This window comes from Jaculus jaculus, chromosome 22, assembly GCF_020740685.1.
Source record: "Jaculus jaculus isolate mJacJac1 chromosome 22, mJacJac1.mat.Y.cur, whole genome shotgun sequence".
Classification (NCBI taxonomy): domain Eukaryota; kingdom Metazoa; phylum Chordata; class Mammalia; order Rodentia; family Dipodidae; genus Jaculus; species Jaculus jaculus.
In genome coordinates this window covers 4,998,702-5,015,442 of record NC_059123.1, presented here as the reverse complement: position 1 = coordinate 5,015,442, position 16,741 = coordinate 4,998,702, and the positions used below count along the sequence as shown (strand labels likewise).

General features: G+C 41.9%; 1 protein-coding gene across 15 annotated transcripts in view; it reads left to right on the top strand.

Moving 5' to 3' along the window:
• Window positions 1-16,741, top strand: part of C2cd5 (C2 calcium dependent domain containing 5) — a 98,162-nt gene that overhangs the window by 78,616 nt on the left and 2,805 nt on the right. For 4 of the 15 annotated variants that reach the window (XM_045139464.1, XM_045139456.1, XM_045139465.1 and 1 more), the window contains 7 exons: window positions 184-245; window positions 438-536; window positions 1,659-1,748; window positions 2,510-2,600; window positions 3,647-3,733; window positions 13,452-13,642; window positions 15,537-15,683. In XM_045139464.1, coding sequence (XP_044995399.1) covers window positions 184-245; window positions 438-536; window positions 1,659-1,748; window positions 2,510-2,600; window positions 3,647-3,733; window positions 13,452-13,642; window positions 15,537-15,683 — 767 coding nt within the window. Of the gene's footprint in view, window positions 1-183; window positions 246-437; window positions 537-1,658; window positions 1,749-2,509; window positions 2,601-3,646; window positions 3,734-11,147; window positions 11,199-12,074; window positions 12,177-13,451; window positions 13,643-15,536; window positions 15,684-16,741 lie in introns of all 15 variants that reach the window. The other 11 variants (XM_045139459.1, XM_045139460.1, XM_045139467.1 and 8 more) reach the window with 4 other exon arrangements.

Sequence of the window (16,741 nt, the reverse complement as noted above, 5' to 3'; positions counted from 1 at the left end):
TCCCAGTACTCATGGCTGGAGGCAAGAGCGTTAGCCGTTCAAGGCAAGCCTAGGAAATGAGATCCTGTCGCAACAACGTGAAGTGAGCATTATATCTAGAATTTCACGTCCTAGTTGAAAAATGTTATTCTGTAACACAAAATCAGTAAAATATTAACATGTTATTGTAATTTGTTTTGGCAGGTTTTTATAGCTGTAACACAGAAATTATGCCTGGTATAAATAATTGGACATCAGAAATACAGGTAAATGGATTACTGATTTGAAGCAAATGCCCAGTAGTAAATTCTATGTAAACAGCTTTTTAATCTCCTAGTGACAATTAAAATTTCTATTCACTTTCTTATTATAGAGTTGCCATTCATTTTTGACCAGTTTTATCATTTTGACCAGTTTTATGTTATTGGTAAAAATAACAAGGTGGCATGTTGTTGTAGATGTTTACATCGGTAAGAGTCGTCAGATTGAGCAGCCTCAACCTGACTAATCAAGCTCTCAATAAGAACTTCAATGACCTCTGCGAAAACTTGCTCAAGGTAGGAAGCTCCTGACTACGTGTCACTTCGGGTCTGAGCACCTTCTGGGAAAGGCTCAGCTGGTAGACCTGTCTCTTACCTGTGCCACCAGTGAGAGGCTCATGTCTTTCTGTTAACAGATGGTGTTATACAAGAGAAATTAAGTTACTCAATAGTTTCAAATCCAATATATGTATGTAAGTTGTTTTTTTTTTAATTTTTTTTTAATTATTTATTTATTTATTTGAGAGCGACAGACACAGAGAGAAAGACAGGTAGAGGGAGAGAGAGAGAATGGGCGCGCCAGGGCTTCCAGCCTCTGCAAACGAACTCCAGACGCGTGCGCCCCCTTGTGCATCTGGCTAACGTGGGACCTGGAGAACCGAGCCTCGAACCGGGGTCCTTAGGCTTCACAGGCAAGCGCTTAACCGCTAAGCCATCTCTCCAGCCTTATAAGTTTTTTTTTTAAAACAAAAAACTATTTCTATGACTTCCTGACAAATGTAATACTATTTTCATCGGCACATAGGCATTGAACATAGTGATGGTTCGTGGACAGACTTTTGTTCAAGCCTCTGACCGCGGTGATGCACGCCCACTCTTCTCCCTCCTCCCCGCCCACTCGTGTCCTCCCTTCCCGAGCTGCCCGCTTGCGCTTTCCTGCCATCGGCGTGCACGCCGCCACTGGTGTACATGTACATCCCTGCGCGGGACACTGGAATCTTGTGACTACTCAAATGTGTTCCTTTCTTAAATATGCTTTATTTATAGATTTATTTGAGAGAGAGAGAGAAAGAAAGGGCTTGTCAGGGCCTCCAGCCACTGCAGATAAACTCCAGACACATGGGCCTCCTTGTGCATCTGGCTTACTTGGGTCCTGTGTAATCAGATTGGGGTCCTTTGGCTTTGCAGACAGATGCCTTTACTGCTAAACCATCTTCTCCAGCCCCTTAAATTTAAGAATTCTTAATACAAGACTAAACAAACAGATAAGTTTGACTCTTTAAGCTTTTCAGTTGCCAGTATAATATATATGTATATGTATAGAGATATGTGTCTGTATACATAAACGTATATATATGTATGGATGTACGTATATATAGTAACAACCAACTTTTCTACATGATCATTTCCTTTCCACAGAGCTTGTATTTTAAACTACGGTCTATGACTCCTTGCTGCCTTTGCCATGTAAATTTTACAGTGTCACTGCCCGAAGATGAATTAATTCAGGTAACTAAGATCTAGTCTCTCATTAGTGAGTATTCTAGCTTATGTGTGAATGAGTGTGTTTGTGAATGCGTGTTGGGGGGAGGGCATGTGTGTGGAGACCAGAGGATAACCACCTGTCATTCCTTAGAAGTGCCTTCCACCTCTTTTGAAACAGGATCTCTCATTAGCTTGGCGTTTGTCACTCAGGCTAGACTGGGTGCCCACTGAGCCCCAGGGATCCACTGTCCCCCTGTGCTGGGATTTCATGTGTGCCTAGCACAGTGCCTGGCTCTATTACCTGGATTCTGGGGTCAAGCTCATGTTCCCCTGCTTTCATCGAAAGCTCTTGACTGACTGAGCTGTCTCCCAAGACAGTTTCTACCTTTTTTGTCCTCATTGTTTCAGTATAATTTTTTTGCTGTTAAATAGCTTCACATAATTTTTAATTCAGAATATCTTCAAACATAGATTAGTATGAGTCGGGCCACATATTTCATTTTCGGCACTGTTCTCCACAGTTCTTCCTGCATGGGTGACTTGGCATACACGAGGGCCACAGGGGTTTACCTGCTCTGTCTAGAGAAGGCTTTCGGGTGCATCCTGAGATGTCTGGGTTTACATGTTGAATGTCTGAATTTATGTGTCATTCTCATTGAGGATTTTAAGGAAGGAAGACAGATTAGCCAGTTGATACAGGCTTTCCCATGGCACTGAAGAAGTATATCAGAAACCTGATTTAGCACTGATCATCTTGCCAATCATAATTGTTTCTGTGGTTCTAGGTTACAGTCACAGCAGTTGCCATAACTTTTGACAAAAATCAGACGTTACAAACAGCCATAAAACCGCATGTTGGAAAGTCACTGCAAAGAGGTAAATCTCAGCTTTTTGGGGTAAAGTCCATGCTTGTCTGCACGACAGCCTGACAACAAAGTGCAGGCACAGGGAGACCGAATCTGGGCTGTCAGGGATAAAGCCCACACTTGTCCGCGTGGCAGTGCCATGACAAAGTATGGAACACGGGGCGACTGAGTAGTCATTTACGTTCTGAAAAGACAGTGAACCACTTTTCGTGTTCAGGTTTACCAAGATAACTATATAAACATGCTGGATTTTATGGTTTTAGCCAGAACTGGATGTTGAGCATTTATACAGGGAAAACTAGTGTGTCTCCTTAGATTATAGCGTGTTAATTCTGCTGTAATTTACGTGTTGCTATATATGACAAGATGTCTGCCAAGTTTCTCAAGGAACCTGAAAACCTACTGAAAGAGTAATCAAATTGTATGCCAAACATCCCCATTGTAGTCAGGGGATTCTTAGAGATGTGCTCCATCCTCTGACATTCAGGACAGGCCATACTTAATCAAGAAACTCAATTGTAAATGTAGCTATTTTGGTAAAAATAAGTAAGTGAATTACAAAAACAAGGGAGAAATACAATACCTTCCAGATATAATCTAAAATCACAAAATATTCATGGTGAGCCCAAAGGCTTCACATTGCTTATGTTCTACTGTGTGGTATTGATAAGATTCTAGTATAGAACTGATGTCACACAGCTGTATTGAATAATTATGAATTTAAATATTTGTCAAAGACATTAGATAATCTGTTTTAATCGTAGATTCCAGTGGGCACCAAGTGTAACAATAATTACTGAGTGTTCCCCATCTATAAGCTAGTGTGCGGAGTGACTTTCCAGCAGTGCTTCTCTACGTGCTCCTAACATTCCTAGCAGAGGTGGCTCACCTCTCAGTGTGGGGCACATGAGAGCCCTAAGGAAGACGTCAGGGAGGAAAGAGAAGCGGGAGGGGAAGAAACACACGCACTCTCTCTATATGTTATCCCAGGCTCTTAATTTTTAAAGGACTTAGCAGTAGGTCATTGCTAAATAACTGGTGTTCTTGCCTCTCAAGCCTCCACAGATAATGAAGAGCTCCTGCAGTTTCCACTGGAACTCTGTTCAGATTCCCTTCCGTCTCATCCTTTCCCACCAGCTAAAGGTTGGTTAAGTAAGACACGCAGGCACAAATCCCGGCTTCTAGCCTTTCTCTTCTCACGTGACTAGAGAGAAGCTTTTGATCTGGAGGAAATTTATCCCTGGCCCTCTCACTGTGTGTTTTCCCATGTTCATAAACGGGTGAAGCAATGTTCTTATTTTGTCAGGAAATGTCACCTTAAATTATGAAGGTAATTTTCATATGTTGCAATCTCTTATCTGAGTTGTGCTAAAGTTTTACAATTTGGAATTCCCCATATAATTTCCCACATAGTATATTTAGCTATATTATATTTGATAAATTTTCTTCCAAAGAGGCAGTAATCTAAATATTTCATAAGATTTTGAGTTTTCATAGACTCTGATGAGTTTTTCCTCAGTGGGTACACAGAGATGCCTGGGTGGGGGGGGGGCAGTACAAGTCAGCGAGGGGCTCGTCTCCCGTCTCTGCTGCTCTGCTGTAACTGGACGCTGCCCACTGGGCACTTTCATAAGACTGACAATCTCTCGATCTTGTCTCAGGGCAAACCCTTTTGATTCATGTAGTCTATGGAGAAGAGGAGAGGTTTTTGGTTTTTGTTTCTTTTTCCCCATTTTTCATTTGATTTCAATGTAATTTTATTATGTTTCAAAACTTTTGTGCCTAATCTTATATTATATATTCATTAAGTCTAGTTCATATTTTTCCTAGTTGTCAATTTGAAAAATGACAAATTCTTTAGCACTAAATTGGCTATTCTAATTTTTATAATACAAGTAAAGTAATTTTATCTGATGCCAAAATGACCTAGTAAACAATAACTGTATATTTACTTTGCATACATATTAAAAGAGTCTTGACTAAACCAGGGCAGGGTCTGTCCCTGAGGACACACTTTTGTGTCATAGTTGAAGGATTTGAAGAGGTAGTGGTTTCAGCCTTGAACCTTCCAAACCTGATGACTTTGAGTATCTTTAAAAAAAAGAAAAGAAAAGCAAACTTTATTTTTATTTTCTTTATTTGCAAGAGACAGAAAGAGGCAGAGAGAGGGAGAGAGAGAATGGGCACGCCAGGGCCTCTGGGCACTACAAACTAAATCCAGACGCATGGGCCCCCTTGTGCTTCTGGCTTATGTGGGTCCTGGAGAGTTGAACTGGAATCCTTGATCTTTGTAGGCAAACGCCTTACCTGGTAAGCCACCTCTCTCTCCAGCCCAAGCATCTTTTCTTTGTGTCACCACTACAGTTCCAACTTAGAAGATAATAGGCCATTTTAGCGTACCACAACCCCTTTGAAAGAGTAAATCAAATCAGAATCAGATTTCTGAGTTGAATATAATTTCTACAGCAGAAAGCATTGTTAAGATCTTTTCTTGAGCTTATTATGGCTTTTTAAAAATACCAACTTTATTTAGAAACGTGTATGTACACAGGGTTAGTTTTGAATGACATTTAAAAAATATTTTTGCTTATAAACAGAGAGAGAGAATGGATGCACCAGGGCCTCTTGCCACTGTAAACCACTCCAGCTGCATGTGTCACCCTGTGCATCTGGCTTTAAATGGGTACTGGGGAATCAAACTCAGGTTGTTAGGCTTTGCAGGCGAGCACCTTAACTGCTGAACCATCTATCCAGTCCCTGAATCACTTATTTTGAGGGATCATTTATCCTTACTCTGCCAGGTGAGCAAGCAGACACCCCTCACGTCAATCGTCAGTCAAGATCTGAGCAAGTGCTCACTACGGGACCGCTTGTGCGCAGTTGGCTTGCACACCGGCTCTGAGGGAGGGAGTCAGTAGGGCCGGTTCTGTGGAACATGACGCTGAACATGTGCGTTTGCCTTGTCTGTGCTGATGGCTCAGCCAAGGCTTAGGTGGTCATTACCGTGGAATGTTTTGTGAACTAAACAATAAGAAAGAGATATTTTAGTAGAATGTCATATTTGAAACTTACTCATTTTTGGCAGTGTGGCGAAGAGCCTGACTGAGGTGGGTTCAAAGCAACAGCGTGGCTCTCCCCAGTCTTCAGTGAGAAGGGGGGCCTGTGACTTTGCCTCCATGAGCCTCTGATTCTCATGTATTAAAGAAGGGGCCGGGCGTGGTGGCGCACACCTTTAATCCCAGCACTCGGGAGGCAGAGGTAGGAGGATCACTGTGAGTTCAAGGCCACCCTGAGACGACAGAGTGAATTCCAGGTCAGCCTGGACTAGTGTGAGTGAGACCCTACCTCGAAAAACGAAAAATAAATAAATTTTAAAAAAAGAAGAGGCTAAGCTTCCCTGCAACCTTTAAGTAAATGCAGTTCCTTTGGTTTCTGTATTTGGTGGTTCTCCAATTATTAGCATATTTATATTATTAAAAAAGTAAATCAGAAGCTGAATTAGTGCCCAAGGTCAAAGAACTTCATAATTTGACAAGTATTTCCAAGAAGCACCAACCATCTAAACCAGTAAGCTCAAACTCCTCTCCCCCAAGCCCTGTAGGTTTTCCTGTGGTGCCTCAGGATGGGAGGGGCTGAGCAGGGCGGGGCGCGAGATCTGACTCCATCTTTGAGCCAGGGCAGCTTCGATTCCAAAGCTTTGGGTTCAAAAGTTTGTAAAACATTGCATCAGATCATGCCACCTTCCTCCTCATAATTATTGGCATCATCACATCTCCTGCTGCATTATGGAAACTTGCTGTCACCAGTGCTGAATGTAAACCCGTGTCATTCCCCTGAACGTCCCATTTTGCACTCATCAGTAAGCACCTCAGAAGTCCTGCACCTTCTCCTGCCAAGCTTGGTAAAGTGTGGTCTGTGCTGCACGCTTTCTCACTGCTGTCTTCTCCGCCTGGAGTCTGCTCAGAAACATGGGCTAATGATGTCTTTAAAAGTTATTTCAAAATATTTTGGAAGAGTTGGGGGTGAGATAGGTGTTGAAAAGGCCTGGAAAACTAGAGTAATAGTCATGTTACATGATAGAGTATTGAATAGAAAAGAAACTGTGTAAAGCTTGAAGGCTGGTGATTAGAGGACTGGAAGAGGCCTCGGGGAACTTGTGCTCCCCTGTGAGCGTGGGGGCCACACCAACTGCGCCGCGAATGTGCAGTTCTTACAGCTCCTGTTAAGCTGGTCAGCTAAGCTGTTAGACTTATTTCTTTAATAAAATTCCAAGAGCTTTGAATTCTAGTTTGTGTTCATTTTCTTATCACATAGGAAGAGTTGTTTACTTCGTCCTCTGTTGACCAGGAGAGCAGTTTCCAGGGTTAAGAGGAGCTTATTTATTAATAGTTGCACCTTTTCACTTGTAGATAAGCCTTTCAGGTCTTTGTTAGTGGGAATGAGCCGACGTCACGCGGCACAGCGATGCTCTGGTGTTGGGTGTTCTCGCCCACTGTGTGCCGTGAGCGGGTCTGGACACGCTCGGTCTTTCCTTTCCCAGCGCATTGCTCCACTTTGTTTTTCAAGGTAACAAGAGGCTCGCATATGTCTCAAACTTGTGGCCAACTTGGGGTTTCACTGCTAGTATCTTGATTTATTTGATTTGAGATACTGAAAGTGCTGAGTTGCCATAATTTCCTATCACGTGAAGGATGTCAGAATTTCTTGAACATCATGAGGAACATAAATGACATGGTGTCACCACAGATGACTTCATGTAAAGCTATGTCAGGAAACAGCTGTTACACATTTCATACTGCATTCATGCTTTTACCCTTATCAGTTTTTGCTGAAATGTTTTTCAAGATATGTATACATTATATGTGTGTGTGTGTGTGTGTGTGTGTGTGTGTGTGTGTGTAAAGAGAGATAGTAAATATTGTAAAAATGTGGAGTCTGTAGGTATTTTGAGTAAAAAGTGAAAAATAGTTAATATTTTTCTCAGAATGCAAGTAATTTTCAAGAATTTGGTGTTAGAATGTATATAATGCATGTGTATATGATGTGTATGGTGCATATATGTAATGCACGTGTGACGTATGTGACCTGTGTGTGTATGACATGTCTGGACATAAACCTCCTTGAGCTGCTTCCGACACGCTGTAAAGCGGAGGAGCTGAGTCGCTCGTAGGGCGTACTATGTTAACATTTCCAACAGTTTTTATTCGAACATCGACACTTGAAGGCTTTCAGGGATTTAATTAGGACCATTTAGTTCTTGTCTTCTGTTGATGACCGCTGTGCTGTTGCTTTCCCTTGGCTCTTGAGGGCCGGCAGAGGATTCTTTGTGACCTCATTTGCTGAGCATGGTAGGTGGTGTAGGCTAAAACCTGCCTTTTGATTTAAAGAACACAAATTTGCCTATTCCTACAAGGCACTGGATTCTATCAGAGGTTATCCACTTCAGTTTTTTTTTTATTAACAACTTTCATGATTATAAACAATATCCCATGGTAATGCCCTCACTCCCTCCACTTTCCCCTTTAAACTCCACTCTCCATCATATCCCCTCCCCCTCACAATAAGTCTCTCTCTTATTTTGATATCATGATCTTTTTCCTCCTATTATGATGGTCTTGTGTAGGTAGTGTCAGGCACTGTGAGGTCATGGACATCCAGGCCATTTTGTGTCTGGAGGAGCACGTTGTAAGGAGTCCTACTCTACTTTTGGCTCTTACATTCTTTCTGCCACCTCTTCCACAACAGACCCTGAGCCTTGGAAGTGTGATAGAGATATTGCAGTGCTGAGCACTCCTCTGTCACTTCTTCTCAGCACTATGATGCCTTCTGAATCATCCCAAGTCACTGCTATCTGAAAAAAGAAGGTTCTCTACCAAAAGTGAGAGTAGCATTAATATATGTGTATGAGCATTAAGAGAAGAACTTAATGGGCAGTTTGATGAGCATAGTATATACATTCAGCCAGACAGCAGCAGTCGTTACACCCCTAGGGCTCATGACTATCCCTGTTTTAGGTTTTCAGTGTCAGGGATGTATTCTCTCCCATGGAGTGGGCCTCCAGTCCAATTAGAGGGCAGTTGGTTTCCACCATGACAGACATGCCACTATTGCACTTGTTGGCTCATGTGGCCTGGCTGGCCAAATATAAGGCTTGCAGTGTCCACTGTTGGGTATCTTCACTGGTCATTTCTCTCTCTCCCATTGAACTGCATGCAGAATGGCTTCTTCCAGCTTTCTGTCAGCTGGTCTACATGGAGGAGGTTTTCAGCTCAGCTCCAACAGGATTTCTCAGTGGCCTTGTAGCCCAAGTCCACATCAGTTTTTTTATCCTATATATTTTCATTGTAGGTTACAAGAGTAATTTTTCTTATTTTGTTAAGCCAAATCTGATCTTAAAAGATAATTTTCCCAGGCGTGGTGGCTCACCCCTTTAATACCTGCACTTGGGAGGCAGAGGCAGGAGGATCACTGTAAGTTCGTAACACCCTGAGGCTACATAGTGAATTCCAGCTCAGCCTGGACTAGAGCAAGACAGTACCTTGAAAAACAAACAAAGATAATTTGCTTTAATTTAATGATTTGCCTGAGATTATTTTAAATTAGCAAGTAAAATTGCAGATTTATAAGATTATAAAAGTTAGCTTTTGTTTTTCACGCAAACTATTGAGGTCTTAACTCTATTTCTATAGTAACATCCTGTTGCATGTCTGCTGTTTTTGTAGTTTAAAAATACAATATATTTTGCCATTATGATTAAATGGCAGGGACGGGTTAAAAAAACACAACTGCAGACATTCTTACTGTTACCTTGAAGGGATTGGTTTGGAACGCTTCTGGTCTGACTCCCTTTGTCAGGTCCTGCCTCTTACTGCTGTTCCAGTGACATTTTAGAGTGTGTCTTGAAAGAGATAGATATTCAAACTACAGCAACAGCTAAAAAATACTCTGCCACATCTCAAACGTTAGACACAATGGAGAATGTACATTTGAGAAATAGCCCTTGCAAATTCCTTTGGAGGGACCGTTAATGCACTGATCTCTACAGAACAGTATTCACATTGGGTAGTTTTAGCCACATGATGGTAGACAGAGGGCTTGCTCAGTCATGCTGAGTAACTTAAGAAAATAATTACTCTCAGTCCCATTTGCTTTGCCTCCTCTGATTTATTAGTGAGTGACGGTTATCACCCTGGATAGCTTATTTTTTTTGTTTTAAGACAAGGTCTTGCTGTATATATATATATATATACCCCTGGCTGGCCTGGTACTTGCTATGGAGCCCATATTGGCTTTGAACTCTCATTGGTCCTCCTGCCCTAGCCTCTTGAGAGCTGGGAAAATAGGAGTGCACCAACATTCCTGGTTTTAATGACAACTTTGTTGAAAGAAAAAAAAAAAAGTAGAACAATCTATGTATAAATAGGAAAAGAAACTGAGAAAGCAAGTGTTGCATGGCTTGATTGTCACGGGGAAGGGTGTACTACTGTTCCTTACACTGAATACTAACTCCCCAGCAGAGCGACTTGGTGGGAGCTCTGGCCTGTGGTGCTGCAGGCTGAGTGTTGCTTTTCTTATGTAGCGCAGGTGTAGAGCTTGTGTGTTCTTATGTTGCACATGTGTAGAGCTTGTGTGTTCTTATGAAGCAAAGGTGTAGAGACTGGGTGTTTAGTATTACCAAAGATCAATGCATTAAGTAAACATAAAAAATATATTTAGTTAGTTTATAATGTGTTTAAAAATTGGTTAGATCGAATTATTCTCAGTGGTTCTAATGTGTTATTTCTAAGTTCACAATGTTTTTTTTTTCAGTTATAAAATTATTTGAAACAAAAGTGAATATGCTAGTGTGGCTAGAGCCTGGACATTTAAAAAAAGGCTGAATGATTAGAGTGTTTTTTAATTTTCAAAATGTCTTAAATTTGTCTAATAAATTCATAAACTATCAGAGGAAAGTTTAGCTCCTACTTTCATGAGGTTACTGGAAAGTGATTCTAGAATGTTTGAAATTCCTAGTTATTTCTCTGGTACCCTTTAGTTGCACAAAGTCTAGCTGCCACCAGAGGGCACTGCTGACAGCTCAGTCCAATGCAGATAGAGACCAGAGAGTGGAGGCTTGAGTCTGAAGCAAAGGCTGTTAAGCTTGAGTGCGGTGTTTAACTGTACTACCGGTCTCTCAGCCTCCTCCGTTTGCCTTCCATGTTTCATCTCTCTTACCCGTCTCAACACACTGGTCCTTTTTTCTGTCTCCTTACATCTTGCCATCGTCCTACTAACATGTTCTTGTTTATATTTTTGTGTGACTATAATGTTCCTGAAACTCATTTTCTCTTATAACAAGGAAACAGCCTTCCTTGGCATGGTATTGCTTAATGGGGCTAGTTTTCATATAATAGAAACTGCATTTGGAACTTAAATACTTGTATTTGGTTTGCTTTCATAATAAAGCCGTAAGACTTACTCCTCTTCTCCTGGCTTTTAGAAGACATTAACAGACAGCAAAGAAGAGACTGCCTTGCACTTAGCATCCAAGCTAATGTTGTTCATGTTGTCTTATTAGAACACGTGGAGCGTGCAAGTGCTAACTCAGGTAGACCAGCTGCACAGAGAGGTGAGTTTGACGCGCAGTCGCAGAGGTGCGAATTCTAGCTCAGTGGTGCACACAGCCTCCAACAGAAACGCGCTGCCCAGTGGAATGGACACCACAGTGTGGCTTTGTTGGAGTTAGAATATGTTCTTTAAAACACAATCATTAAGCTTAGCATTTTAATAGCTTTCTCACTTTATACAATTTTAGCTATTTAACATTTTTTCTGCAACTTAGCAATATAAAATTTTATTGTTTATAAAAGGGGCACGTGCTAGACTCACACCGCCCCCCCCCATCCCATATTATCAGAGGCTTTTGCCAGAAATCGGGCATGGAAACAAAATATTGGTTAGCGTGACCGTGTGGATTGTCTGTCAACTGAATATCTGAATTGCCATGGTGAAAAGGAGACACTTAAAGAAATGAGTCAGTTAGTGCAGCAGGGTTTTTTTTTCCCCTCCAAATATTCTTCAACAGTTGATTCTCATGTTTAGTTTGATTTTAGTATAGAAAATATAGAAGGGAATTAATCATAATGCTTGGGTTGTAAATTAAAATTTTGTAATAGAAGCGACTAAATTAAGGTAAATTAAAAGAATGGGAACTAGCCAGCAGAGTCTGGTCCTCTCATTGGCACATAGGCTGAGGCCACTCGTCTCCCTGGGAGGCCCCATAAGCATGACAGCATGAGAAGCGCTCAGCCCGCTCAGCGGGAACTTGGTTTTGGACAAGTCAGTGCCTGAACTTGGCTTGACCACCTCTCTTGCATGACTGAAAGTACCATTCTCTTCCTAAGTTACAGTCAAGTGACATCATCGGAAGGAGTATTACGACGAGTAAGAGACGTCATCCATATTTTTCTTTGTTTTTTCTTTTGTTTTCTGTCTGTGTTTTCAGCAACGTCAGTTGATTACAGTTCCTTTGCAGACAGATGCAGCAGCTGGATAGAGCTCATTAAACTGAAAGCTCAGACCATAAGGCGCGGATCAATTAAGACAAGTAGGCGGATGTTTCTACCACATTCTGATGATCTGAGAAGCATATTCCTGATTGCCCAGTGGGGAAGGCTAGACCTTACTGCCTAGTAATAACATTGCTGATCACGCAGACATTCGAGTGTGAAAGCTGCAGACGCTGATGGGCGTTTTGAAGAGCGACTGAGCAGCTCTTTGGTGGCTTAGTTCTAACTGTACGGCTGTGCTGTTCAAATTGTACATTTTCCCAAAGCTATTCCTACAAGTTCGTAAGTAGGTTTTACATCAAATTAGATGGAAGGGGATTGGCAGTCTCTTACTCGAGAGGCTCTTCCAGGACCCAGTGGAGCACTAAGCACTCAGTAGCACCTGTCAGCTCACGAAGGTGACGTCCAGAGAGATGGGCGAGAAATGTTCTGTAGTCGTTAGCTGTCTCACTGCCACACTTCAGGTCACTGATTTGGTGCTCTTTGTGACCGTGCGTTTTGGTAGGTTTTGATATGACTTTGAGTCGCGGTATAGTAAGAGGAACAGGACCACATTTGAAAGGAAAGGACGTAGAAGGAGGGCCAGAGAGATCTGTTTTTGAACCCTAGAAGTGCCATTTTCATATTTTCATAGCTAGGTGGCCTCGGCCAGCTGAGTCTTGCTGTGATCCTCAGTGTCCCCACGTCTTGTGAGGTGATGATGACAGATGCTGCTGGCTTACTGCAAGGGTCAGACACATACATTTCCATTTTTTTTTTTTTTTTTCTGGCTTAGTGCAGTTATTTAACAGGAGTAGCTATTTTATTTGTTACTTTACAACTTTTCAACAGTCAAAGTCATTTGCTAAAATTTTAAAATTATGAGTTTGTTTAAAACAAAAGGTTTGGAAAAGAAATATATCAGAACTAGTTAACGTAAGGCTTCTCTTCAAGTTGATAATGACAGTGTCTGAAAAAGATGGACAGTGTGCTGGGAATGAACAACTTTCACACTCAGTAAGAAGCGCTCGGCAGCAGATCACCGTAGCGCTCTGCCGCTTTCCTCTCCACTGTAGCCATCTCCGTAGTCACACTGCAGCAGTATTTTCTTTTGCAGGAATGCCATTTCTTCCAAGAGTATCACCCCAGCTTTCCTCATATTTTCTGTCTCTTTAAATTGCATGCAGTGCACGACAATTTCTTTCCTGTCATGACATGGCTTAGCCGCACAGGTAGCTGAATGTTGTCACCACTTACACTTGTTTGGAAACGTTGGGGGCGAGCGAATTATCGGTGTCTGTTCATAATGTTATCTTGTCTTTCTTCAATTTTAGCTGTGACAATTGAAAAAGCAAGTCCACTGGGTGAAGGAACGTTCCGGAATCGCTCTGCCCCACACTGCACAAATTCTACAGTTGGGGTTGTTAAGATGACACCACTTTCTTTTATTCCGGGAGCAAAAATAACTAAGTATCTTGGGATAATTAACATGTTTTTTATTAGAGAAACCACGTCTCTTCGTGAGGTAATTTTCTAGAAGTTAATTTCATTTAAAATATAATTCTGTGACTAAAATTTTAGTAATAAAACCAAGTCTTAAATTATTTTTCCATAACCAGCATATACATTTGCATCTTACTAATCTATTTTTATAGTACCTATTTAGGTAGAATTTTGGATTAGACTTATCAAATATCACACAACAGCCAGTATTGTAAGGGTTCCATTAGATTTAAGCCCATTTATTTGTAGAAATTCTAGGTCTTTATCTTGTTTATCTTGTGTTTTACTCAAGGCTTAAGACAACCCAGAAAGAACATTATTTTCTCAGTAGTTATTTGCCTGACATACATTTAAATAGCAAATTTAAGGGATCATATTTAGAAATAGTATGTTATATGATAGATGCATATCTATTGTGATATTATATTTTAGCTCTATGGTTTCTTCCCTCTAAAAGAGACTAAGACTATTAGTGCTTAGGCTTTCTTTTTTAATTTATTTGAGAGCAACAGACAGAGAAAGAGGCAGATAGAGAGAGACAGAGAGTGGGCGCACCAGGGCCTCCAGCCACTGCAAAGGAATTCCAGACGTGTGCACCCCCTTGTCCATCTGGCCAACGGTGGGTCCTGGGGAATCGAGCCTCGAACTGGGGCCCTTAGGATTCACAGGCAAGCATTTAACCGCTAAACCATCTCTCTAGCCCACGCTTAGGCTTTCTAACAGTGTACAAGAATGCTGTTTCTGGGCGGTTAAGTGCTTGCCTGTGAAGCGTAAGAACCCCGGTTTGAGGCTCGGTTCCCCAGGACCCACGTTAGCTAGATGCACAAAGGGGTGCACGCATCTGGAGTTCGTTTGCAGTGGCTGGAGGCCCTGGCACGCCTGTTCTCTGTCTCTATCTGCCTCTTTCTCTCTCTCTATTGCTCTCAAATAAATAAAAATAAACAAAAATAATTTTTTTAAAAAGAATGCTGTTTCTTCTTAGAATAGCTATCATTAAACTTAAATTTGGAGGTCTTGGGATATGGCTCAGTGGTTAAAGGCACTTTCTTGCAAAGCTTGCCAGTCCAAATTTAATCTCCAGCCATCCGCACAAAGCCAGACAGGTATTCATTAGCAAGAATAAGAGGCCCTGGCACAAACGCGTGCACACACACACACAGATTTTTTAAAGCTATTATTTAAAAAAACATTTTACATTTATTTGACAGAGAAAGAGGGAAAGAGAGTGTGAGAATGGGTGCACCAGGGCCCCCAGCCACTGCAAAGGAACTCCAGATGCATGCGTCCCCTTGTGCATCTGGCTAATGTGGATCCCGGGGAACTGAACCTGGGTCCTTTGGCTTTGCAGGCAAATGGTTTAACCACTAAGCCATCCCTCCAGCCCTAAAAGCTTTTTTTTTTTTTTTTTTTTTTTTTTTTTTGGTTTTCGAGTTAGGGTCTCAGTCTAGTTTGGGCTAACCTGGAATTCACTATGTAGTCTCAGGATGGCCTTGAACTCACGGTGATCCTTCTACCTCTGCCTCCCAACTGGGTCCTGGGAAATTGAACCTGGGTCCTTTGGCTTTGCAGGCAAATGCCTTAACTGCTAAGCCATCCCTTCAGCCCAAAAAGTTTTTTTGGTTTGTTTGTTTTTTTTCAGTAATAGGGACTAATGTGGTGAATATAGCTGGTCATGGGCAAATCACAACTTTTCTGAGCTTTAGTCAAAGATGCTTAAAGAAAGATAATAAATCCCTATGCAGACATGTGTTCCTTAAAGCCTTGTGTGTTTGTTGCTTTTGTTTTAAAATTTGGAGTGGATCAATACATATTGTTTAGGATTTTATATGCATTCCTACATTCATGTGTGTGACATGACGGTCTTGTGCGCATTCCTGCCTCTGTGCGTGTAACAAGACTGTCTGTGCTTCCTGCAGGAAGGCGGCGTCAGTGGCTTTCTCCACGCTTTCATTGCGGAGGTCTTCGCCATGGTCAGAGCTCACGTGGCTGCCCTGGGAGGGAACGCCGTCGTCTCGTACATCATGAAACAGTGTGTCTTCATGGAGAACCCAAACAAGAACCAGGTGAGTTGCCGCTAATGTGCTTCTTGAGGAAACCTGGTGGTGTACCACAGGACTGCCAACCTTCATTTCCCTCCAGTGGAGGATTGCTTTTCAAAGCTCTTTGATTCTAGGTGCTTAAAACACTTATTTTTGTTTTCCTAAAATACATGTATATTTTTAATATAAATTTTATTTCTTTGCAAGCAGAGGGAAGAGAGACAGACAGACAGAGAATGGACACACCAGGGCCTCTAGCCACTGCAAACGAACTCCAGATGCATGTGTCCCTTGTGCATCTGGCTTGCATGGGTCCTGGGGAATTGAACCTGGGTCCTTTGGCCTCACAGGCAAATGCCAAAACCACTAAGCCATCTCTCTAGCCCTTAAAAACATATATTTTAAACATTTTATTTATTTGGAAGCAGAGAGAGAGAAAGAGGGAGAGAGAATGGCTGTGCCAGGCCCTCCAGCTACTGCAAACAAACTCTAGATGCATGTGTCACTTTGTACATCTGTCTTATGTGGGTACTGAAGAATTGAACCTGGGTCACTAGGCTTTGCAGGCAAGTACCTTAATCACTGGGCCATTTCTCTGGGTGTGTGTGTGTGTGTGTGTATTTTTTTTTCCTATTCATTTGAGAGAGAAAGAGGCGGACAGAAAGAGAGTTGAGCAGGGATGCACCAGGGCCTTCTGCCACTGCAGAGGAAGTCCAGATGTGTCATTTTGTGTGTCTCACTTTATATGGATACTGAGGAGTCACACCAGAGACTTCAGGCTTGTAAGCAAGAACCTTTAACTACTTAAGCATCTCTCCAGCCCTTAAAACTCTTTTTTTTCCTTTTTCTTTATTTTTTTATTTTTTTATTTTTTGGTTTTTCGAGGTAGGGTCTCACTCTGGTCCAGGCTGACCTGGAATTAACTCTGTCATCTCAGGGTGGCCTTGAACTCATGGCAATCCTCCTACCTCTGCCTCCCGAGTGCTGCGATTAAAGGCGTGCGCCACCACGCCCGGCTTTTTTTTTTTTTCCTTTTTCTTTCAAGGTACGGTCTCACTCTAGCTCAGGCTGACCTGAGATTC